Raw genomic sequence first — 26,850 nt, forward strand, 5'->3', positions numbered from 1 at the left:
TTTGAGAAACACTTTCAATAACTTCAGTATTTTCCTTATAAAAGAGTTAGGCTGGTTGGTGGATAGGTTTCCCAAATCAGAAGCTTTCCGCACTTACTTTAAATAAGTGCATGAAGCTTTAACGCTAGAAAACTTTTAGAGCTTTAAATTTATGCCGCTTCATGTTACTTTTCTGAGTTAACGTCACAACCTTCAACTCTAGAGGACATTTGAGCTTTAAGTTCATGCCGCTTCAAGTTACTCTTCTGAGTTAAGATCACCACCTTTAACTCTATAAAGCATTTGAATCTTAAGTTTATGCCGCTTTGAGGGGCTTTTCTGAGTTAAGGTCACAACCTTTAACTCTTGAAAGCACTTGAAGCCATTTTAAGTAACTGAGTTAAAGTTACATGGTCGTGAGAGTTACAACAAAACGCTTAAAGTCGAAAATTAAAGGAGAGTGAGCTTCACACTTTCAACTCACTCACATAACGATTGTACATAGTAAAAGCTCAACACCACCTCAGGGAGCAACAACATTATGATTTTGACAGCTGAACAGCTGACGCACTCCCAAAGAGCGCACACCTACAAACAACAAGGACTGAAGGCGAAACAATTACAATAATAAAAAAGCTCAGCAAATACGTAAAAGTCAAAATTATGACATGAAAAAAGTAAGCGAGTTCTTTGAAATCAGTACAACTTTACATACCTGCATTGGCCCACCGAGCGCCTTTGTTTGTTTGCACTATGTTGTGAACTTTTACACGCTCGCGGGCGCTTGCAGCCGAGCACTCCACAGCGTACGACGACAGTTGTGAGAGTTGTGGCATTGGTGTCGGTGTCATGCAGTGACGTGACGCACTCAAAGCAAGACAAGGGCCACAGATAACACCAACAGAAGTCACTGTTGCTGTACAACGTCAACGCGAACGACGGCGAACACTTTGACGCGCTCTCTATTTCCATTCTTTCGCTTACTTTACTACAACGGACGTGCGGGTGTTTGCTTTTCCTTTGTCTTTTGACCATGTTCAGGTTGATTTGTGGTTAAAGCTGCTTTGTGCTGGCAGCGAATGTGGCACGCTCGTGACAAGCGAACAAAATAACAATGGCCAAACAGGCGAGTGATTAAAAATTACTCATACGCCTTTGGGGGGAAAGTGAACTAAAGACTTTTTTGTGTTAAATAGAAAAAAAATAGAATTAAACTAAGGTGCAGAAGTGAATAACCTTAAGAAAAATATTATTGAAAGCACACGTTTGCTTGGTGCGCGCACAAAAGTAGGCAGTGAAAATGGCAAGCAGCGACATTGATTAGCGCTAACTCACAGTGTTTGGTTTAAGCTTTGTTGTGCCACCACAACAATGTGTGTCTAAGTGTTTGTGTTAATATGTAAAGCAATTTGCTATAAGTGCTATGAAAATGGCAAAAACTTAACAAACAACGCTTGAGAGCTTCTTTTCCCCAAACATATGTAATACTTGATGCATACTTTGCGGCGCTTAACAACATTGAACCACCACGAAATCCTTGACCTGAACCAATGCCGACGCAGAAACTGAAACTTCAACAAAACCAAAGCATATCGACGGCAACCAGACAAGTTCATGTAACACCAGCAACAACAACAAAAACAGTAACAGTAACATTAGCACAACTGCAATAACAATAACAAAGACGGAAGTAACAACTACAAATTACACAAACAAAAACTAATAAGTGCACTAATGTCTAAACCAAAGTTCGCCAACAAAATATATAGATTTCCTGCTAAAGACATCCCGCAGCTGGGAAAACTGCACACATTCCCATGCAAATGGATGCCTGTCGGCAGCGGCTCCGTGTTTGCTGCTCTCTACGTCGCAAAGTTAAGGCACACAGCGCTTACATAAAAGATAATAACGGCAAATTAAGTGCAACACAGCCAAAGAGCGCAGCCATAAACCGTACAACAACACCAGCAACAACAGAAATAACAACTGCACTAAGTTTAGCGCTTAAGCCAGCAACAACAAAAGCGCACAGCGGCCACAACAGCGCGTCAGCTGTGCGTCGCCTGACAAGCTCAGCGTATGCGTGTGGAGGACCACAGCGGCCAAGGGAGGTGAAATCTGTGCAACGCCAGTGCAAGTGCAGCGCACAAGCACAGCTGACACTGGTGGCAGTAAACGTTTGCGCTTGCAATTACAGCCGCGGTGAAGGAACTACTGCACGCGCCCACCTGACAGCCATACGCTTCACATTGAACCTGCTTTACCACGTGTTTGTTGCTGTTGGTGCAGCCTTAACGGTATTGCTAGAACGTTGCTGTGTTGGCAAGGCGCAAGGTATTCTGAAACGCCCACAGACGCATTTACCGTTAGCCAATTCATTGCGGCTGGCTGCTGGAAAATCCCATTGGCCGCAAACGCTCCACACGCCGACAACAATGGGCTCATGTTTCGGGCGCTGCGTGTCGAAGGATGCTAATGGCGGCGGTGTGGCCTCCACCGCAACATCCTGTTTGTGGTAAGTGACGCGCGTTCGCGCTTAATTAAAATGTAATTGCGACGGCGGGGTGAGTTTCAGTATCATGAGTGTGTATGTGAAGTCGAAAATTTATACAACACAACACACACTCTCACACACAGACGCATATCACTGCTATTTTGTTATGCCGCTATACGCCAAATTGGCAGTTAATTAAATTTGATCTAATTTAGCAGAAGTAGCGTTATACAAACACATACATAGCACACCTTCCTTTGTCATGCAGCTTCACGCGCTTATTGACATGGATACCTGTTTTAATGGAAATTTTTAAATAAAAGCACTCAGCAACATTAAAATAACGCCGGAAAAAAGTTTAAGTGTAGGCGAATATTGTTTCTCATGTATATTATTTATATATTAGGGTGGACCAAAATAAATGTTTCAACTTTTTCTACTTAGATGTCGTGAATTTTTTCTCCGAAATGACAAACAAACTAGAAATATATTAGAAACTATAAGACTTCTCACAAATAAAAACAGTGTATATATGTACAAGAGTACAAGAGCTTGCTTTTGTTCGGTCAGTTTGTATGGCAGCTATATGCTATAGTCGTCCAATCTGAACCATTTATTCGGAGATGATTATGTTCCTTTGGCAAATAATTACTGTTGTATTTTCTAGAGCCCACCACATAAAGTCTCCATAGAACATAATGGTCTTGACTATGGTGTCACGGAACCAGAGGACCACTTTCGGTGAGTGACCCCACCTATTCCCAATAGCTTCTTTACGGCAGCATAAGGCAATCGATGCTTTGATTGCCCTCTCTTCGATATTCGGCTTCAATGAAAGCTTGCTGTCCAGGATGAGCCCTAGATATTTCTCTGTATCTGCCGGTTGCATACGGATGTTTTCCATTTGCGGCAGCGGAGCCATCGGGATCTTGTATATTCTAGTAAATTAAACCATCCTCAAGTTTTTAAAACAGGCTGTTAACGACCAGGTTCCATAGAAGGGGAGAGGGAACTCCACCTTGTTTAATTTCAATCACTCTGTCGCACAGAAGAATGAAAATGAGGCGTTTGAGTTTTGATTCAACTCCAAGATTTTCTATAAGTTTTGCAATTTTTCTTTTATTTTTTAATAAAGCAATGTCTCAAAATCAATAAATAAAAACTAGTATTTTTAGGCTCACCCTAAATTGAAGTATATGTATATATATATAAAGTACATTAAATATTTATATTTGTGTTTATATGTCCACAGCATCTCTTCCTTGGCAACAAGGTAATATGAGTAACTGCTCTCCACATCCCATAATTGCCTGATTGCTTTGGCATCACTTGCCATTCCACGCAAATCGCCTCAATACTCATCACTTTGTGATTTGTCTTCTTTCTTTTACGCAAGTGAAATTTATTCAACGCCTTCGCCTGCAGCATCCACTTAGATACCTCCTAGCAGCTCCTCGTATATTCATTGTATGACCTTCTAGTATCACATTTCTATTTGAATCACTTCACTAGAGCATTTTTAATATATGTATGTACGTACGCAAGTTAGCATATTAGGGATGTGGCTTTTTGCAGAAAAATATTTGTAATGTGACTCATTTCATCATTTCCTGTAACTCCCCTGCAGCATAGAACTTCGGTTTTTTCTGCCAATTCGGTTGTGCAGGCTGCCTGAGTAAAGCTGTTTCTCATGGTGACTTTTTGCAGACTTTTCAATCTTGACGTTTTGACCTTTGTTGAACTTAACCTTATTGGCGAAAGTATAAAAGTGCTATCTTTTGATTAATTACATATTCCAACTTTACCCTGACCTCCTCCTGTCATCTAACTTCGAGATACCGAGATTTTAAAGTATCAAATTGTAACAGAACCTCTAAAATCTGGTAGCACCGATTTCTGCTTCAAATTTTATTCCCGACAAAGCAAGTAGACCCTAATGTTCACTGTGCCAAGTTTGTAAATGTGTACGCACTTAGTAACGTCAGCGTATCTCTCTCAGCCCTCTAATCACAACCTCCACTTAGTGTCTTCCACTGGCTTTCTTTAATGTGTCTGTCTTCCTTCATAAAATAAAGTAAACCTACTTTTATAGATATTCTTGCTCCTGCCACGCATACAACTTAATTAGACTGTGGTAATTTCAAATGCACTCAAAGGCATCTTTAAGCAGCAACATTGTCTGTGTCTGCGGTAAAATTCTTGGCATTTCGGGTTTTGATGAGGACTGATTTATTTCTTTTATTAAATTTTGTTGGTTTTGGCTTTGATCGATATTACAAAGCGGTTCAGTTATGTCGCCTGTAAGGTTATGTTATCATTTGAATGAAGTTTTAACAACTGTTTATAGTTCCACAAGTTTTACGTCTGTGAAGCTTAACTTCAATAATAGATCCGTTTTGCAGCAAACGCCTTTAGGCTATCCCTAGAGACTTAATCATGAATTAATTTCGACACACTCTACAAAAATGTGAGAGAGAACATTAAGGTCACATGCGATCATTACTTAGGATGCTAACGATCAAATAGTTCTCGAAAGAACCGGGCATTAACTCGTTTACAGTATTCAAATAAGAGCTCTCTAATTGAAACTATTAGTCAGGATAATGATCATTTCTCCTATTTAAACAAGGATTAGATTGCAGATCATTCCATAGCTCTCTTTACTTTTAACCAAGAATTTGTTCTATCGCCAGCAGTCGACCCTGGAGTATACCCAGAGTTCAGGCGTTCATACCAACTCTTGAAAACTATATTTTAGAATATGCAATAATTACTTGGTTGCCAGATGCAAACTCTCAATATGTTGTAGTATACTCATTAGGAGTATTGATCCTATTGAGCTCTTCAACTGTTAGTCAGCATAATGAGAATTTCTCCTCTATAGAGTTACATATAGTCCCATAGTTGTAACTAATTTCAGATAATCGTCACAAATTCTCGGAAACTTTTTTTTTAGCTTTTCACTGAAATTAAGAAATAGTTCATGAAGTGGTCGTCTACCGTTCCCAATATAGTCAGTTCTACGAATCCGGAACGAGCCCGAAAAAATGCCTAGTCAAAGACGGTATACCCTACCTACAATCCCATCTTGTGCACTTTTCCCGCTTTGGCAATACTACGCTGTGAGCAACCTTGATACACTGGAGGAGGTATCGATAGTGAGACCGCAGATTAACTTTAAGCGCAGGCATCCTAAAGGATGACTACTTCTACCAAATTAAGTTAACCCAACCTAACTTATCATAATTGCAGTAAGGTTTCCAGAATCCATGTTACAAAACATGAATCCACATCCACGAAGTTTGGTTTTCGCGGAATCGAACTCGAATGCTGCATTTCTCGAATCCGAAACTGAGCACAACCGATCATCCCACTTAACACTTTTGGCAAGATTCGCAAAAGCTTTGAATAAATCAAAACTTACTACCAGAGCTAGATACAATCCTTAATTGGGTCACTGCTTGCCAATGCTTTTAGCCAACCACAAGCCGCACGCTGCCTGGCGCTTGCAGCGACGACCAGACACAACAGATTTTTGGCACTCTGGCTTGGCTTTAAATAAACACATAAATAGCTTTTATCTCGACAGACCAACACACACACGCACATACACATAGACACAAAAACAAAAACCGCTCCAAGTGCATCTTCAACCACAATCCGATGAGACACACTTGAGCTGCATATGAAATGCCTAAACCGGCGCAGATTTACCCGACTGCCAAGTCGCTGAGTTAAAGGGAGTGGAGGAGTGGGGATGTTAGAAGGCGAGCATACAAATGTTTTATGCTGTGCTGTGCAAATACTCAAGGGTTCAGTGGCCTAAAAGTATACTACAAGTGGCAAAGCCATGCAACGTGTTTTGCCGTCGTGGCGCAACAAGCGGTTGCGGGAAAGGGTGCTGGCGACAGCGGTGCTCATTAACTGCTTTGTTTGGCAGCGAAGCGTGTTTAGTGCTATCATTGCAACCCCGTTTCGTTGGCAAATGTCATAACATATGCCTTATTTCCATTAATACATGACTGCACAGCCAAACAAATACAAGTGTGCACGACTGCAATTGTGTGTATTTGTGTGTGTGTGTGTGTGTGTTGATGGCGATTTTTATTTGTTTTCACCTCTTCAACGCGCGCTATGCATTCATTGTTGAGCAAAATGTTGTCTACTTATAGGCGTCGGCAGCAACATGCAACAGATGAACAAGAAGCGGAACTCGTGTCGAATGCGAGCGACAAATGCCCGAGAGAGAATTTCATATATCGCATTATTAAATTCAAAACGAAGGTGAGTGTGAAAGTGTGCAAAGCAAAATAATGAAATATTAAAAATACAATTTTATCACTACTTGCATTGGCATGCTTCTCATTCTTCTTTAGCAAAAGCGGCCACAGTTCATTGACAAGTTCTGGGAGCAACAGGATATGCAATACACGAAATTACCCAATAGAAATGGCACCGAAGGGTAAGAAAATAAATTAATATATTCGAATTTTTATTTTTATTTTTTTTCGTTGTTCCATCAATCGTTTTGTGTTTTATTAGGTAAAGCAGGGATGATGTAATTTTTGAGACAACCGATAACCGATGAGTTGTTCCTGCCGAACATACTAACTACTATCTTTTTCGTAGACAAGGATTGAGTTGTATAAATCCTTAATTTTAAATTTTCAGTAAGAAACAAAAGCTATGTCCAAGACTTAGCTGAATTAAAGGATGATGCAAATAGAGGTACTTTTTTCAATAGCCGTTTTTTTGGCAGATTACAGCAGATCACATGTGAGTCATGTCAAGCTGTTAAGGTTCTTTTGTTCATCATTGTTTGACAATTCATCATGGAAAGACATACGAAGAACGTTTATAAATAGTGTAACTTTATTACGAAAGTTCACGTTCTTTAATGAATGTCTTTCGCGTGCTTCGCTCAACTTATGGCAACATAATCTGACTACTGAGCATACTATTCGCAACACCATTACCTTTCTTGTGACCCAGTATTCATTATTGGATAATATTTGACCTTATAGACCATGTTCAACAGGCAGTGCAACAAATATAACAGCCGTAGATCCGCTTGGCTCATTTTATGTCGAGATCTTTATTTGAAAGCGTACAAAATATAGCTTGTGCAAGAACTGAAGCCGCCCAAGTGACAACGCTCCGCTCTATGGGCTCTTGAAATGTTCCAAGAAGATCGAATGTTTTCGAGACAAATTTTGTTCAGCGATGAGACCCATTTCAGACTCAATGGGTATGTAAACAACAATATTTTGGAGGACATGACAAACTGCCATGACTCGAGTTCATGTGCTCACTAAAAGTTTTCTTCAATAAATTGATCGTTTCGTTGGCTATATGACATATAGCGTCGTCTTGTTGAAAACAAAGATCGTTCACATTAGCATTCTCCAATATAAGGACGAAAAAGTCATTAACCATGGCTCTATAGTCTTCCTCATTGCTTGTAACGTTATGGCTGGCTTGATTCTTGATTAAGTTTGGACCAATGATTCTCCATTTAGCATATCAAACAGTCGGGATCTGCGGCCATCTCATTTTAGGCTCATTCGATGAACGCTGCAATGTCATTCGGCTTTAATATTTACACGAGTTCGATTTTGAAAGCTCGCAAATTAAGATTCTTCCGCAAATTAGATGGGCACAGCTCCAATCGTAGCGGACGATGTCGACGGCGTAGCGCGCCGTGCAAACCGAACAATCACCTCTTCTTATTCCTAAAGGGCTGGTTATTATCGTAGTTAACGCCGTTATCGGCATTCCACCAGCTAAAAATGGCACCTCTCGCAATCTCCACATACAAAGAATGTGCTTCTTTAGGGAACTGTGCAGCCTACACGTGGAAATTAAAAGCCGCTTGTCTACCAAATTATAAGAAAAACCAGAGTAGTACATACGAATTTTCATAAATGAATTTCTTTAGTTAATTGTATATTCTTCGTAACCCGTTTTTCATCAGTTGAACGAACACGTTTATAAAACCAAATAATTCTTTTTCCCTGCAGCCTCTCCGACATTCAACTGCAGAATCTCGACGTACACAATTTACTCAGCAACGCCATTCTCGCCAAGGAGTCAGCGCTCAATTACTGCCTGACTGAAGCTCAATACGCCGCGGCCAGCTCGCGCGCCAGTTCCTCGCTCGATCTAGAATGGGAGCATGAGTACGCACACATGCGACAACTCTATCAGCCGCCTCCGCATACGCATCGCAGTACGCAATCCCTACTACAAGCCAGTACACTCAACAGCAACAACAACCTCGCGCAATATACCAACGGCAACAACACACCGTTACATCACCTACACACGCTCAACAATAACCACCACACGCTGGATCTGAGCAAACGTAGCCACACTTACGACAATCACCCGCTGCACGTGCACCTCAACAATTCATGGCAATATCTAAGCAACGACGATGAGCAGCTCAGCTCATTAGCTTCATACTCGCAATCGCTGTCGCTACCGCATGCGCCACTAAACGCCGCAGCAATGGCGCTGGCGACAGCCAAAGCAGTTGAGCGCGGTGAGCAGCGCTTGCGCACGCGTCGTGTGGCGCCACCGCCGATCAACGAACGACGTAACAGTTCCTTTACGCGCACCTTTTCGTCGCACAACTCATGGTCGCACATCTCGACGCCGGAGTCGCTCGAGTGGGATCAGGATGAGGAGCAGCAGCGGCAGCTTCGGGTGGAGGACGACAATTTGGATGACGAGACACTCGAGCTGCTGCATCAGATTGAACAGTTGAAGAACCGCGTGTTGGACGAAACCGGCGATGGACTCTATGATGACGGTCTGGTAGCTGCGGGGGAGAGCGAAGCGGGTGAGGGCGTACATTTTATGATCGGTGGACAGTACAGTGCAGAGGATGGACGCAAAGATATCAGTTGATCAGCTGCATGCGGCTTGCGGTGCATAAGAGGAATTTGTGGTGGAGTTAGGTTGGCAGCATATATCAATTATTGATTGGAATGTACTGTATAATCAAGTGCCTAGACTAATGTATCATTATATATTACAAATAATATTTAATTACAGTTACTGTTAATGTTAGTCTAAAAGCTAGAACACACGGTCATGGCAAGAAAGTTTCGTTAGTGAGATCGTACGTTTTGGCTTGGTTGTACTGAAATGTTTGAGGTACAACCAAGATCGAGAATGCCTGAAACAGCTGTCAGCAGGGCTTCGTTCGTAACTGTAAAAATCCAACCATAATACGTATTCTCCTCATTTACTGGAACACGTCGGTTTTAACATACCACATATTTAATTCCTCCATCATATCTCAACCAGTCGTCAGACCTCTACTAACTAAACGAGAACTTTATAATGGAGAGCGCTTAATCTACACTATACGATTCTCGTTCGGTTCATTTACGATCTTATCACCTACTTGTATAACAAGCCAGCTGTTATGAACCCATATCTCCCGACCTTTTTTTTTTGTTTCCCCAACTGACGTAAGAATGCACATATCCGTCGATAACTACGAACCTATTGCAAAAAGGTCTGAATCCTAGAAGCAAATTGCCATGACCATTGTTTTTCATATGAGTGTTATCGAAAATTAATTAAGTACGAACGTTATGGAATCCAAAGTCGAGGTATAAATGTGTACGCAGTTAAAATATTTAATAAATTTTTGTAGTTGTATCGTATCATAGTGTTGAGAAGACTTCCAAGGCAAATAATAATGTTGAAATTTAGACAGCATAAGATAAGCGGTTACTTTTTTAGAGTCGAAGCATAGTATGTAGCTTGCACCCTTAAAATAATGTTATTGATTTTTATTGATCATATATATACAGGTCCTAAACATAGACATTGGCTTCTTACTGATTCGATCTTAATTTCAGTCGATGTAGATGGTTGTCCCGGATTAACCCATGATTTTCTCCGTTTAGGATTCTTAAAATAAATCCTTTTTTCATCGTCAGTGACAGTTCAATTCAAAACTGCGTGCTTTTTCTGTGTCTTTCAGTCAATATAACGAGTTTTCAATAGGGACGCTACAAAAGTAGGCCGATAGTGGCACCGAACGAAGCCATATATTTTTCCCACTCTTATGACATCTCTTTTCAACAAGGTTTGCCATTTCATAATGGAGAGATAAACGAACCAGCAACGAGTCAAAATTATTAAAATTTACTACCGAAATTCGGAGTCAGTGGCCTCAACTTTATATGGCATCCATTTGTGACAATTTTGAATCTTCCGCATAGTTCTCAAACGGTCTCAAATTGTTTTTTTTTGTAACATTGAACATAGCGGCCATTTGCTTTTGACCGAAAGTATCGTCCTCATCCAATATTGCTTAAAGTTCAGTGTCTTCAAACTGTTTTTGGTAATCTTCCACGTTTTTCATTTCTCACATCAAAATCATTATCTCTGAACAGTTGAAACCATTTCTTGCATGCTGCTTCTGATAGAGCATTATATCTATCTTATATGCCTCGACTAGCATTAATACAAATTTTATACCGATATACATATATATATCAGGTATATATGATCAATATTTAAAAAACCAAAAATGCCGTTATACCATATTAAGAACAAGGAAAACAAAGCCTTAACCCTAATACGCAGTGGTCTGAGCCACTATCTTTGTCTTTTATTTCTTCTATTGTGTCAATTACTTAGTGATTTTGTTTTCTTTTAGTGCCTTTTTTTAGTGTAAAACATTTTATGAAATTAAATATTCCCATTTTCATCCATTATATTTCGCCGTCTTTAGAGCACGATCTGTTGAGCTGCACATTATTGTAAACAATCCACTTTTCGTCGTCAGTAACAATGCGCATAAAAAATTGGATCACTTGACGTTTCAGGACGTTTTATAAGCAACTCAAAGTCGTGAATGCGTCGAAGCAAATTTGTTCTGTAAGAACATGAGGATCCCATATGTCAAGCTTCGAAATTAATCCTCACATTTCAACGTTCACAAAGGTCAAAGTTCGAATTGGACAAATTTATTTCAGCACTAACTCGAATTTTTATACCACGATTTGCTTCTACCAACCATTTTGTTTTATTCACTTCAAAAGTTCTTCCAAAGCGTGGTGTATCTCAAGATCGAAAATGCCGGAATTTTTTAAATTATTTTGGTATCTTCTCCGCACAGATTACAAACCTTTGGCCTTGATTGAGCTGTATTTTTACACTTTTTATAATAAGAGAGTAAAATATGCCGAAAATGCTGTTTTCGAACTTCCAACTTCGATAGGACACCAAACAAATAATATTACAAAAAATGTGGGAATATTTTTTAAAGATACAGTCCTTATTATATCAGCTGTTCAAATATATAACGGTAAAATAAAAATAATCAATAAGATCAGCTTTTGTCATCAAACGAAATTACTTAAAGAACGACGCAATAAAACTTTGATTACTTTTGTGTTGGCTATGTTCCGTTAAAGTAATCCTAATTTTAGTGAGAACATTCTTATTGAGACCTTTGTGAGCTAGTTTAATTCATTTTATCTTTCGTCATCGGATCCTATTCCGTTCTGTCTTAATAAGTTAAACTTGAAAGTTTTACCGCATAACAGCTACTTAAAGCACTTTTTCTATTTTTGGGTTTTCACTCACCGAACATGAACCTTTAGCCTTATAAGTTGTGCGAATTCGTGAAAAGAGCTTCGTCGAATTTAAATCGGATATTCATTCGATTGTTTTACAAGCTATCAGTGACGTTGAAGAACTATCGTTAAGTCATTAAACCCATTTCAATATGCATAAAGGCAATTACACAGTGTTAAAGGTGATACTACGAAGCCTTTGGGTTTCGATACGATGAATGAGGATTATTGGCAATAGTCTCCTTTAAGATTTTCACAAACATTGAAAGACACACGAGATGGAGTTTTTTTTGTTATACCTTTTAAAGTAAAAAACAAGTTTTAGACTGTTCAATTATAAATTCACGGACCTCAATCTGAGCTTCGTATGGATTGATCTCTCTGATATGTTCTATTATTATATTATCTCACGTTCGGAGTTTAGAATCATAAGCACGAGAAAACAAACATGTAAAGATATATTTGAAACAAGAAGCCCTCAAGAGACCCCAAAACACTAGACCATATCCCATTTTATAGATTTCTAAAGTACCGTTAAACAATAAAAGTTAACAAAAAACGAAACTACTACATATGTAATAAAACGAAACAAAACAAAACAAACGCGTGAAAGACTAAGCAAAGAAGCTACGACAAGGTAGTCCAAGAAACTAGTTTAAATGTTTGGAAGACCAATATGAAGTAAGCAAAAGAAATGATGTATTCTATACCGTTATTATTTATTTAAATTAATTACAAAACGAAGCAGTCGTTTAACGTTCGCGCATGAGTACACATTTAGAAAACTTAGCAACTAATATTAAAAATACAAACAAAAGCAAATAATATATGACACGTTGTTTATAAAAATACAAAATAAAGCATAAAAACGAAATAGATTTACATTAATAACAATTCAAGAAATGTATGCACAAAAGAGTGTCGATTATTCGTTGTCTTCGGATGATCGATTTTAAGCTGTATGTATTTGGTGGTCAGTTTAACCGAAGAGACCTGAAGCCTTCTTCTTGAATGAGTCCCATATGCCAGAGCTTTCCGGTTCAGCCGTAACTTCGATTTGCTATAAAAAAGGATAATATCATTTTGGCACATGCTCAGCGTAAAATTTAAGAAAGACTTACTGCATTCGCTTCGGTGCTGGAAACCTGCTTCTGGCTGGCACCGCGGTGGGGAGCCACAAATGTGCCCTGCAGATCCTCGACCTGCACGTCTTGCTGCTGTTGCTGCTGGTCCCATGAGTTCTGTTTATAGTCGCCCAGTTCTACTTGTTGTTGTTGGCCAAAGTCTTCAAACTGTTGCTGCTGTTGTTGGCCGAAGTCATCTCGCTGCTGTTGGAATTGTTGTTGCTGCTGGCGATGACCGTAACCGGCATGACCACGCCCACCGGAATATGAGCTATGCGCTGATGCAGCGGAAGAAGACGATGATGAGTAACCGGCGGCTCCACCACGTCCGTAACTGCCTTGCACTTGCTGCTGACCATTCCAACCCAGATCAACTTGTTGCTGTTGGCCGCCATCCTCTAACTTGCCATTCCAGCCAAGCTCCACCTGTTGTTGTTGTCCAAAGTCATCCACTTCCTGCTGTTGTTGCTGTGTATCCAACTCACGCTCACGCCCGTAACGTCCACGTCCCGCACCACTAGCACCTGTTGCATCAACTTCACTCACCGGCACCGTAAATTTGTATTCCTTCTTGCTGTAACGGTAACCACTTGTTTGTCCGCCCGCGCCACCGCTTGGTACAGGTCTAACATAAGCTGGGTATTGTGTAGTCGGTTCGACTTTCATTTCCGCAGATGGTGGGGGATACAAATTGTTATCTTGACCGGCCAAGCCAGGCTCTTCGACATCAACATTATCCTCGTATACATGCGGTGGTTGATCGCCACGATCCTTGGAGATCACTTGATGTGGCCAAGCGGTGCGATTGGTCGAACCGGCACCAATTTCGTGGCCGCCAAAGCCAGTACTACCGTCCATGGGTAGTAAACCCTGAGAGAGCAGATAAAGAATGCGACGCCATTGGATGAGTTCTTCGTTTCTCAAACCGGACTTGCGTCCTAAGTCTGCCATGCGTCTCGCCTCCTCCGTGCTCCACTTCATACGCTCAACTTCGTTGGTGGTCTTCTTATGCATTACGAAATCGATGTAGCGCAATTCCTTTTCGCGGAAGTTCTGCAGCTGATTCAGCTGCCAACCGTAGTGTTCGGCCAATCTTAAGAAACGCTCGAACTCCTTAATTTGCCAGTCTTTCATTGCCTGGGTGGTGATGCCATAGCTGGCGGCCAACTCGTTAAGCACGATATCCTGACGCTGCCAGTTGCGCAGATTCTTCAAGCTGAAGTTTTGATTCCTAATCAAATTGTAAAGACGATCACGTTCCCGTTTCTGCCACTTCTCGAGCGTTAACAGCTTTATATTGTCCAAGAGACCTTCACGCTGCATATGATCGATTTCAATGCGTTGGAAGGGCGCCAATTGTTCGAGTGTGGTGCCGTAGAGTTGTGCCAATCGGTTCTGGTAGTCGGTGTCGGCAGCAATATACTCGAGGAATTCAATCTGTGTAATGCTGATGTCTTTAGCGATAGCACGTAAACGTTCACGTTCCTGCTTCTGCCAATTATTGTAGTCCAAATTCTGATGTAGATCACGTACAAGTCCCAGCTCGCCGAGACGTCTCAACTCATTACGGATCCAAGACTCGAGCTCTTCAATGGAGACATGGTATTCATCGGCCAAGTTGTTGAGCGTATTTCTGTCACGCAGAATTTGTTCTTCCCACACTGTGACAGTCATACCTGGTTGACGTGTGACCAGGCGGTAAAGTCGGTCCTTCTCACGACGTTGCCAGTCGACCAAACTTTCGGTTACGATCTTATTTTGATCTAAAAGACGACGCAGCTCTTGTTGGTACCACGCTTCAACCTCTTCCACTGTGACGTGGTATTGTATAGACAACTGACGCAAATGCTCCTGATCCTGTTTCAATTGTCTTTCGAGTTCCTCAATCGACCAGCGTTGTTGTTTGCGTAGACGTTCGTTAATTAAATTCTGTATGTACTGATTTTCGTGAATCTCCCATTCCTCAATTATTTCTGAACCAGTTATGACACCCTGCTGATTGAGCTTGTGTGCCTCACCGCGCAAGTACTCTTCGATCTCCTCCACCCTCACATCATACTGGCGTCCGAATTGCTCCCAACGCATACGTTCCTTAACCAAGTAGTCTTCGAAATCTTGCCAGCTCATCGGCACAGTTTGTGCGACGGCTTTCAAATGTGCTAAGGTGTAAATCTTCCATTGATCATTATCACCATGTTGCTCATAGCTGATGTAACTCTGTGGTCTTTCAATCAATCCAAGAATTTGCAGACGTGCACCTTCCTGCTGCACCCATGATTCCACTTCCTCGACTGTTACGTGATAATCGTGTGCGATGCGTTCCAAACGTTCCTTATCACGACGCAAGAAAGCATTGAACTCCTCATAGGTGGTGGCATTGTTCTGCTGATTCAGCCAGTCTTGCAGATGATCACGTTCAGTTTTCTGCCACTGTGTCAGTTGTTCCACTTGCAGCAGACCGGAGTTCTTCAAACGTTGTAGTTCATCACGCATCCAGGTTTCGATTTGTTCTACACTTACGCTATACTCACGTCCTAACTTTTGTAGACGTTCGCGATCGCGACGCAGTTGAGCCTCGAACTCATCATAGCTGATACTGTTCTGTTGCTGCAATAGCATGTCAATCAAACGTTTCTGTTCATCGCTTTGCCACTGCGTGAGGTTTTCCACCTGCACTTGACCAGTGGTCTTCAGATTCACCAGCTGCTGGCGCAACCAAGTCTCAACCTCCTCAACACTCACTGAATATTGTTTTGCCAGTTCTTGTAAGCGTTGACGCTCATTGTTGAGCTCCACTTCGAATTCCACATAGCTCAATTGGTTGTTTTGACGTATGAGCTCTTTCAAGCGTTGCGCTTCAGCCACCTGCCAATCGGCCAGCTTCTGCACATGATCGGCTGAGTCTTTGCGCAAACGCTTCAACTCTTCAATCATCCACTTCTCGATTTGTTCGATATTGACGCGATATTGATCAGCGAGTTGATGCAAATGCGCGCGATCCGCAAGCAATTTCTGTTCATAGTCGGCGGTGGATAGTCCATTTTGGTATTGTTGAATCAATTGCTTGATATAGTCGCGCTCAACTAACTGCCAGGTCTGCAGATTTTCCACTTCAAACTTGCCCTTATTGCGCAAATCATCAATGACCTTCTTCACATAAGCTTCGATCTCGACAACGCTGACGTGATATTGATTGGCCAAATTGACTAAGAAAACCTTGTCTTTCTGCACTTTCTGCTCGAACTCTTCCACTGTGATGGAGGACTGCTGTTGCAGCAAACTCAAAATGTGGTCATGTTCTGCCTGCTGCCATGCGGTAAGTTTCTCTATATCGAGTTTACCCTGTTGACGTAAGCGTTCTACTTCCGATTGTATCCACTTCTCGATCTCCTCCACAGAGGTGTGATATTGGAAAGCCATCTTCTGCATGTGTTCACGATCTTGACGCAGCTCACTTTCGAATTCTTCAACGCTCCATATCTTATTTTGCTTGATCAGCTCCTCGAGACGCTCACGCTCCGCAATTTGCCAGGCGGTGAGATTGTCGATTTGTAGCTGACCATCATCTCGCAAGCGTGCCAACTCCTTCTTCATCCATTGTTCGATTTCCTCCACTTGTACGCTGTAATCACGTGCCAGCTTCTCTAGTAACTCACGATCTTGGCGTAAACGCTGTTCCAATTGTTCGGTGGAGTGATATTGTTCCTGTGTGATACGTTCCAAGTAACGACGCTCTACCTCTTGCCAGTTGGTAAGCTTCTCATTCGGTTTCAGCAAGCCCATGCTGATAAATCGTTGTTCCTCATTACGCACCCATTGCTCGATCTCTTCAATGTGCACATTGTGCTGCATGGCAAGATCCTGCAGACGCTTGCGATCTTCCAGTAACCACTTGTGGAACTCTTCAACAGTGAAGTCGCGCTCTTTGACCATGTTTGTGAGATTGCCACGCCATTGTGATTGCCAGTCCTTAAGTTTTTCGATTTCAATCAAGCCTTCTTGTTGCAGTCTATGTATCTCGTTCTTTATCCATTCTTCGACTTCTTCGACACGTACTTGGTTCTGATGCGCCAATGTGTATACGTGTTGACGATCCTTTTTAATACTCTCTTGCAATTCATCAATGGAAAGATTGTTCTTATTAACCAGTTCAAGTAGGCGATCACGTTCATTTTTCTGCCAATTATTCAGCTGTTCCTGTATCTGCAATAGACCCAAACTCTGCAGACGTTCACCTTCCTTCTTGATCCAACCTTCGATCTCAGATGTTTGTACGTTGTAAGTCTGTGAAAGGTCTTGCAGGCGTTGCCTATCGGCCAACAACTTCTTCTCGAATTCTTCAATTGTCAACTTGTTCTCTTGCACAATCTTCAAAATTTGTTCCCGCTCTTGCTTCTGCCAGTCTTTTAGGTCCTCCACCTTTATTAGGCCCTCACCTTGCAAACGCAACAATTCCTTCTTCAGCCACTCTTCAATTTCCTCTACCTTGACCTGGTACATATTGGCCATTCTGTATAAGTACGATTGATCATCTTTGATCTTCTTCTCCAGCTCTTCAACTGTCAGTTCATTTTGCTGGACGATGGCAAGCAAGCGTTCACGCTCCTTCTGTTGCCAAGCTGCCAACTCTTTCTCGACTTCCTTCAGTAGACCCTGTGACTGGAAGTTTTTGATTTCGTTCTTAATCCATTCCTCAACCTCGGACACTTGTATCTTATATGTTCTTGCCAAATCTTCCAACCGTGCGCGATCACTCATAATCTTCGCTTGGAATTCCTCAATGGTTAAATCGTTCTTATTCACAATCGACTTGAGATGTTCACGTTCACGTCGCTGCCACTCTTTGATATCCAACTCGAGTTTGGTCTGACTCTGACTATGCAAACGTTCCAGCTCAGCGCTTTGCCATTTCTCGAGCTCTTCTAGACTAACATGGTACTTCGCAGCCAACGACTTCATATAGTTGCGATCGCGTGCCATTTGCGCTTCCAAGTCTTCCACTGAACCGCGGTGCTGTTTAACCACATTCTCTAAACGTTCGCGTTCAGAACGTTGCCATTCGGTGACACGTGTCACCTCAGTACGATGTTCATTGATCACACCATTCAGACGCGCCAATTCGTCTTTCAACCACTTTTGCATATCTTGTACATTGCCGCGATACTGCTTACCCAAATCTGAAAGCTTTTGTTGGTCCAAGCGTATAGATTTCTGGAGTTGTTCAATTGTAGCATTATGCTGACGAATCAGCTCCTCCAAACGTTCCTGCTCGTTAGTGCGCAGCGAACCGGAATTTATTGGCCTTGAAATCATCGAGTTGTTCTGATCATTGAAGTAAGCGTACAACCGATTCAACTCATCGATTTGCCAGTTCTTCAGCTCCTGCAGCGATATGTTGTACTGACGTGCCAGTTGCCCCAACTTATCATTATTTTCGCGCTGCCAACGTTCGAGCTCTTCACGTGTCACACTATTCTGATGTATCAGCCAGTCTAAGCGTCCTGCTTCGGTGCGCTTCCAGCCAGTAAGATTGGGGTTTTGCGCTTGATATTGACCCAACAGCACCCGATAACGATCCAATTCGCTGCGATGCCATTCTTGTATGACATCAATAGTGGTGCCGTAGCGTTCAGCCATAGCCAGTAAGCGCTCCTCTTGCTGTCGCTGCCATTCCTCCAAGCGTTGTGGTGTCACATTACCCTGTGACAGGAACCAGAAGAAACGTTCGCGCTCTTCCTGCTTCCAAGCCTCACCACGTGGCACGCTCCATTCACCAAATGGGCGCTGCGAGTCGTAGACAAGCTTGCCATCAACCCACTTGCGATTCAATTCGGAACCGCTAACGGTATTTGTGCCATCAGGATTTGTAATGATAGTCTTATTATAACGGCGTACAGTCACCGTCGAGCCCGGTGAGAAACTTGGACGAAATACTTGACTGTCAGCGCCGAAAGTTTCTACATCAGCATTCGAACTGCCCACAATGGGGGTCTGTGGTATCGGTCTGTAGGCACCCATTTGCCAATTTGAACCGCCTGCAACATTCACCACAGGGTTATAACCCAACACACTGGGTTCCATATTTTGATTGGCCCAATCATAAATCTTATGTCGAGTAGTGGTGGTCGTGCTGCTACTGCCACCCGGTTGTCCGTAAACTGGACTTGGATATCTGTTGACGCCACCAGCAGTCAAAGAATCGCTGCTATAGCCACCAGCGCCGTAAGTGTACGCGGGTGCGCCATCGCTTGTGGTGATAGTGGTGCGATTGCGACTGCGTATGGTGACCAATGGACTAGCGTAACTGCCATCACCGCTCACCTTTTTCGCCTCGGTGCAATTCTTATGCACCACATAAGTTTTGCCATCGATCACCTTAACTTCGGCTGGATAAGCATAATTGCGTACCTCATCGAAATTGGATAGATCGACCGGTTGGAAGTGCCCAACATCGACTTCCTGCTGTTGTTGACCAAAATCTTCGCTAGTTGCAACAATGGACTCAAGCGTCTCGGCAGACTTCGATTCGAAAAAGTTCGGCGCGGCAATCGTGGTGTAGGGCAAGAGTCCCTTACGCATATCGGTCACGAGCTGTTCGCTCACATGACGTACGAGTGCATCCAGCTCCGATGCAGTTTTGCCCGTCAAATTGATGATGTTTTCTGTGAGGAAAGAGAAGTAGTGTTAAAATTGCGTTTAACCCGAAAAAACACATATTTCATTGCAATAACTCACCATCCCACGAGGCGCCTTGTACACGATAGCCCGTGCTGCTGCCCTGTGACATGTAATTGTATTCCAGCCGAAGACGATTTGCGAATTGACGCACCTCATTGAAGTGAGCATACGCCCAGGAACTTAACTGGCAACACGACGTACTGCCGTCGACGCTTGAGGAGGACGACGAGGATGAGGACGATGCGTAGCGTGAAGAGGTCGAATAGCCGGACGTACTACCGACACTGTAGGCATGCGTACGCCATTGCGCCACGCAAAGTAGCGCCAATACAAGGCTCCAAGCCTTCATTTTCTCTGGATTTCAGTTGACTAGCTGAGTATGAGTCTGAAATGAGGTGTTGGAGAGGGAAGAGAGAGAGAGCGAGCGTTTTAATAAGGTTAGGTAGGTAGAGCTCAACTGTAAATACCCTTAACCTAAATTCAACCCTGCGTTTCAGAACAGAAGTCAGAAACTAATACATTTCGTCAACTATTATACAATGTAAGTCTTTCTATATATAATTACAGATTTGTAAATGTTAAACAAATAACCACGTAAGCGTTTCTCGATTCAAAACGTGCGCTTATTTCATAACATATGTATGTCTGTATCTTTGCTGTAGAGTCTATATCAGCTATAATCGGCTCGGCGCTCCTTATGAATCAAGAAATCTAGTTCACTTCTCACTTATTTATTCTACACATCACAGCACCAGAGTCGCGCTATTTACTTATTTTATTTATTTTCACACATTCTCATCAGCCTTGATACGCATTTAAATAAACCGTTTGGCGATAAGTTATGTAGATGCGCTTTCGGAAAAGTTCAATATTGTGACCTCTGAAGCTTTAGACGCCTAGGTACACACAGCCACATGCAAATGACGATTTGGTGAGCACTTTTTGAATATAAAACAAATATTTTAAGTATAAATTTAGCATATTTTGGATTTAATTAATTTGTTTTGTTCGTTTTTTGCAAAATACGCCAGATTCGGAAAAAATAAAAATATTCTGCAATAAAAGTCCGAAAATTAATGGACCTTACATCCGGCCAGAAACAAACAGCATTTGTTCCAAATAATAGAACTGATAAGACGCTTTATTCTCATCAGGTATATTTGCTTTAAAAGATTGGGTTTGAAGTGAAATATATTTTACCGAATTTTGAAAAGCACTTAATTTCAGATTTTATTTACTTTATAGGTAAAAAAAACACATGGAAAACTTTATCGAAGGTGTGAAATTGCCGAAACATATGCTTTTCTCAAGATCTGAGTTAAAATCCTAGAAGGAGCAAAAGAAATTTCGTTCATACTTTATTCATTTTTTGAAACCAGAGATTTTGAGTACAACTCGCGGTTTGCTATTAAGCCCATTTTTGAGATTCTAAAAACACGTTTGATTCGCCTATATTGTTGTCGGAATCAAAAGGTCTAACAAAATGTTATCGAAAGAAACCCGACAATGTTATCAACATAACCTAATTATTTTTGAAAGTCATTTGAAAATCTGTGAGTTAAGTGAGTTTTGAGTCGAATGAGTTTTGAGATCTCTTTAGCGTTTGTATTGAAAGTAAGCTGAATGTAATAAATTATTAAAGCTCAGTCATCTTTTTATTATACGACCTCTTTTCGTTGGTCGAGAACCTGGCGTAAACCACTACAAAAATTTGACGAGCTGGTTAGATTTAGCCATGATCGTCTGTCCTCCGTCGGTATCTATGCGAACTAGTTCCTCAATTCCTCAAAGATATCGATTTGAAATTTTGCGCACGATCTTTTCTCTCCAAGAAGCTGCTCATTTGTCGGAACCGTCAATATCGGAGCACTATAGCATACAGCTGTCATACAAACTTTATCAAAATCAAGTTCTGGTATGGAAAACGTTTTCAATTGACGTGATATCTTCACAACATTTGGCAAAGATCATTATTTGAAGCCATATTCTAATATCCAAAGAAATTGTTCTGATCGGACCACTATAGCATATAGCCTCCATACAAACCGACTGAATAAAATCAAGTTCTTGTATTTTTTATTTGGGAAGAAAGTCGCAAAAAAGCAACGCAAATGGGTCTGGTAGTGAACGAGGGCAACACGAAATATCTTCTGCCATCAAAACAAACAGTCGTCGCACTCGCGACTTGGCCCCCACGTCACTGTTGACAGTCATAACTTTGAAGTTGTAGATAATTTCGTCTACTTAGGAACCAGCGTTAACACCACAAACAATGTCAGCCTGGAAATCCAACGCAGGATTACTCTTGCCAACAGGTGCTACTTCGGACTGAGTAGGCAATTGAAAAGTAAAGTCCTCTCTCGGCGAACAAAAGCCAAACTCTATAAGACGCTCATAATTCCCGTCCTGCTATATGGTGCAGAGGCTTGGACGATGACAACAACCGATGAGTCGACGTTGCGAGTTTTCGAGAGAAAAGTTCTGCGAAAGATTTATGGTCCTTTGCGCGTTGGCCACGGCGAATATCGCATTCGATGGAACGATGAGCTGTACGAGATATACGACGACATTGACATAGTTCAGCGAATTAAAAGACAGCGGCTACGCTGGCTAGGTCATGTTGTCCGGATGGATGAAAACACTCCAGCTCTGAAAGTATTCGACGCAGTACCCGCCGCGGGAAGCAGAGGGAGAGGAAGACCTCCACTCCGGTGGAAGGACCAAGTGGAGAAGGACCTGGCCTCGCTCGGAATATCCAATTGGCGCCACGTAGCGAAGAGAAGAAACAACTGGCGCGCTGTTGTTGACTCGGCTATAATCGCGTAAGCGGTGTCTACGCCAGTAAAGAAGAAGAAGAAAGAAAGTCGCAAAGGTCCAAAATTGGTCTATGCGTGGTTTATTGGCCTACCAGATTAAGCTAACCCAATATTATTATTATTATATCTTCCTCTAAGCTACAAAAAAACCGCAAAGAAGAAAACTGCTTTTGTGAGTGTGCAAAATATTATGAGAACAAACCTTGAAGATATCATTTGTAATATATTATTGGTATAAATCCTTCACTTTCGACAAAACCAATTTTTTTTTTCATCCAACCTAATAAATATTCCAACAAGACACACCCTTTGACTTAACCTCATGTGCCTGCGAGCATATAAATTACACTAAAGCCGAGTCGCTTTAAAGCATTGCATTTCCAACAAATTGCAACACTAATTATTTAATTTATTACAATTTCCGAACCCGAACAGTGCCTGCAAACATAAATCGTACAACTTGTCGCAGGAAAGCGCTGCAATGGCAAAGTAAAGAAACAAATAAAAAATGAAAACCATGAAGATGCATTAGAAGTGATATGCAAACAAAATATTTCAACTGCTAAGGAGACATGCCTTTATTTTGAAGAAATTGGGTCAACGGGCGCGCGCTAAAAATAGACGCAACAAGCGAAGCACTTGAAAAAGAAATTTTCCAAATTAAATAAAACTGAAAAGAAAGTCTACGCCAAGATGCCACTTCAGTGTGCTGCAACACAGAAGTGCAGCGAGACAAGCATACATATACTCGTATATGTATGTATGTATAAACTTTATGCTCAGCTATGCCACGCTGTCAATACATCAGCCGCGTGTGGCACACGCCAACGCAACGCGTCGCTTGACACGCACCAAACGCCATGGCAGACAGAAAATTTTTATTTTATTTCTTTTTCTTTAAGTTTTTTGATTTGTTCTGCATCTCTGCCTTAATTATCTCACACACAGGCACACGCATGTGTCTATTTATAAAGCTGGCTGCTGGCGTTTGCACACACATTTATTCATATTTTCTCGACTGTCACATTTTATTTTCCACAGATTTATGCTCCGCGCATTTTCTGACGTTTTTCTTTTGATTTTAGTTTACAACCTGATATTTTTATTCCCCTGTCACACGAATGATTCAAGTGCGTGGCCAGCGCCACACGCCCCCAGAGCATGCATCCACATTTCCATTTATATATATGTATATATATTCTGATGCCTTCCAATTCATCATCCGCGCTGTCACTGAGCGTATGACAGATTCACACCCCGTCAAATGGCAATGAAATTAGAAAAAGCACTAAAACACACAGAATAATGTCAACAGTAAAAGTGGAAAATCTAGTTTTCGGGGAACTCATTGTTAGTCATTGACTCGTAGCATCAGCAGCGCTGCTGCTTTGAAGCTTCTATGACTGTCTAAAAATGTTAGCGGAAGGATTGCTTGTTGTTTTTATTGCTTCATTTATTATAGTGTTTGTATTTTTAATTACAGCAATAGTAAAAGTGTCAAAGCATGCACTTAAGCAAATCCATTAGCTTACTGTCAGCATTTCAACGAATTACATGTGTAAAGTCTGCCGAAAGTTTTATGTTACTCATACGCACAGTCGTGCTCGAAGTTGCGTTAATGCGTTGTAAGCAATGCCAAAAGTAAATGTGAGACATTACCACCATAAGGTGAGTATATAGCTTAGTGCTTTATAGGATTATGTGTGACTCGTAGTGCTATGACCATGATAGAACCCATGATCAATTCCTTTTCCAATACGTAGAAACAAGTCTTGGAAACCCAAAAGAAATTTAGTAAACATGAAGTACAAAGTTCACGTTCGAATATCTATCAATTTTCTTAATATTTGAAAAATTTATATTATATGATTCGAAAATAATTTCAGTTTTGAATTCTAATCATTAAAAATTATTATTTTGATAAAAAAAAATATAGATCGCAAAATATTAAAATTTGTTTTGGTTTTTAAATTATAAAAATTGTCAAAAAATTCGAAATATAAATTGATCTAAAATATAAAAAATAATACTTGTTTTAAGTTTACATATGTATATTTTTTGAAATAAAAGCATTAAAATCTTCAATTACAAAAAATATTAAAAATTTATCGTCACAAACTAAGTCATAACTAATCGAATAAATACTGAGATCATATTTTCAATATAAATTTGAATAATTTCGAAAAAAATTAAAAAAAAATTCTGAATTTTTCTAAAGTTAACAATTTTCAAAAACGAAGAATTGACAAAATTATGTGTACAAAAAACTTTTAACGAAAATTAAAAATAATTTCGAATTTTCACATATCTTTCGAACTTAAGTTAAGAAGTTTGAAATTTTCAAAAATTTCAAAAATACAAACAAATAACGAAAAATAAAAATAATTTAAAAATTTCTTAAAAAATGTAAACAACAATATTTTTCGAACTTTCATCAAGGAATTAAAAACAAAATAGTTTTCGAACTTATCTATGAGTTTTTCAAAAAATTGGAATTTTAAAAAATTGCATTTAATAATAAACGTTATCGAAAGATATAACAAATTTCAATCCTTCATCTCGAAATTAAATAAAAGGTAAATAGTTTTCGAACTTAATTTTGAGTTTTTCAAAAATGTGGAATTTTCAAGAAAAAAATGTGAACGAAATAATTTCAATCTTTCTTCAAAAATTAAAAAGTAAATTTTGAACTTAGTTTTGAGTTTTTCGAAAATATGGAACTTTCAAAAAAATCATCCTTAATCAATCTTCGAATTTGCATGTAAAAATTAAAAAAATATTGTTCTAATTTTTTTGAAAATTAATTTTCAGAAACAAAAAAATTCAAAAATGTGTAAAAAAAATTTTTAACATTTCACGTGAAATTTTCAAAGCAAGAAATTTCCAAAAATTTTGTCACAAAAAAGTTTTACGAAAAATTAAAATAATTTCAAATTTTCATAAAAAATTAAACAAAAAATTCTTCGAACTTTCATTTAGGAATTAAAAAAAAAAATGTAGTTTTCGAACTAAATTTTGAGTTTTTCAAAAATTTGGAATTTTTAAAAATTGCATGTAACAAAAAATTTTATCGATAAATACAATTAATTTCAACAATTTGTTTTGAAAATTTTATAAATTTTGCATATGAAACACAAAAACTAAATTAATTTCGAAATTTCACCGAACAAAAAAAATTTAGTCGAAATTAATTTTGAAATTTTCGAAAAAAGGAATTTTTAAAAATTTACACAATATTATTCACCGAAACTCACATTCAATAATTTTATGCTCAAGTGAAATCCACTAATATTCCATTACAACAACTTCAGAGTAATTGGCAGTATTTGTTTCTCACTACACCCGCTTTTCGAATGTATTCTTCTCTAAATAAATAACATAAATATTACACTTGATCCTTACAGCAAGGACCTTCTAGCGCGCACACACAGACAAACACACGTCACGGCAGTGTTGCTCCAACTAATTCTATAAGCACAAGTACACCAACACAAACACACAGCACTATTCTATAGACGCTTCGATTTCGAAAACTTTTCCGATTTGAACGCGACGACCGCAAGTGTCCAACTGATTTCAAAATCTCCGCCGTAACGAACTTAAATGAAAACGATCGCCGCTGTGCCGCTGCGTGTGTATGTGTTGGTGTGCAGTGAACTGTGTGCGTCTGGCTGAATGCTGATCGCTGAGCTGAGAACTCGACGAAGCCGAAAGTAATTCTACTCATAGACAGCTAAAAACAAAAATACAACAACAACAAAAGCAATAGAATAATACGACAGCAAAAACAGCACAATAATACAGCAATAAAAGCAACAACAACAAGCACAACAACTTGCTATGAAAACAAAAGAAAAGACAATAAAATAAAACATAAATGCGCTGAGACAGTTTTTGGCCGGCAGCCGCATCGATGACGTAGCCGTCGTCGTGCGATACACGAGACAAGTCGTCAGACGAGGCGTATGCGGTTTTGTTGATGAGGTTATTAAGTCATCAGTGACAACAGATTTGGTTGCGACGAACGTGCTTTGTGAGTGTGTGTGTGTTTGTAGCCATGCATGTGTGTGTGTGTATGTATATTTATGTGCTTTTCGATTTTTGTGCGTTTCAAATTTGGTTTTCCGAGAATTGAATGTAAATATTATTTTTTG

At 40.3% G+C, this 26,850-nt stretch overlaps 2 protein-coding genes across 2 annotated transcripts; one reads left to right on the forward strand and one right to left on the reverse strand.

The window, feature by feature from the left end:
* The first annotated feature begins 677 nt into the window (after positions 1–677).
* LOC105232471 (uncharacterized) lies at positions 678–11,076 on the forward strand. Its single transcript, XM_011214151.3, has 4 exons — positions 678–2,494; positions 6,646–6,757; positions 6,850–6,935; positions 8,494–11,076. Exons 1-4 carry the CDS (start codon positions 1,797–1,799, stop codon positions 9,383–9,385), a joined length of 1,788 nt encoding a protein of 595 aa, XP_011212453.3. The 5' UTR covers positions 678–1,796; the 3' UTR covers positions 9,386–11,076.
* A 1,702-nt stretch (positions 11,077–12,778) lies between these two features.
* On the reverse strand, positions 12,779–26,278 carry LOC105232341 (tiggrin). The gene is made up of 4 exons (XM_011213993.4): positions 25,951–26,278; positions 19,938–20,265; positions 13,200–19,864; positions 12,779–13,138 (listed from the first exon to the last, which is right to left on the reverse strand). The coding sequence occupies exons 2-4, from the start codon at positions 20,227–20,229 to the stop codon at positions 13,058–13,060; spliced, it is 7,038 nt and encodes a 2,345-aa protein (XP_011212295.2). The 5' UTR covers positions 20,230–20,265; positions 25,951–26,278; the 3' UTR covers positions 12,779–13,057.
* Between the last annotated feature and the right edge of the window lie 572 nt (positions 26,279–26,850).

Source organism: Bactrocera dorsalis, chromosome 1 (genome assembly GCF_023373825.1).
Source record: "Bactrocera dorsalis isolate Fly_Bdor chromosome 1, ASM2337382v1, whole genome shotgun sequence".
Lineage (NCBI taxonomy): Eukaryota > Metazoa > Arthropoda > Insecta > Diptera > Tephritidae > Bactrocera > Bactrocera dorsalis.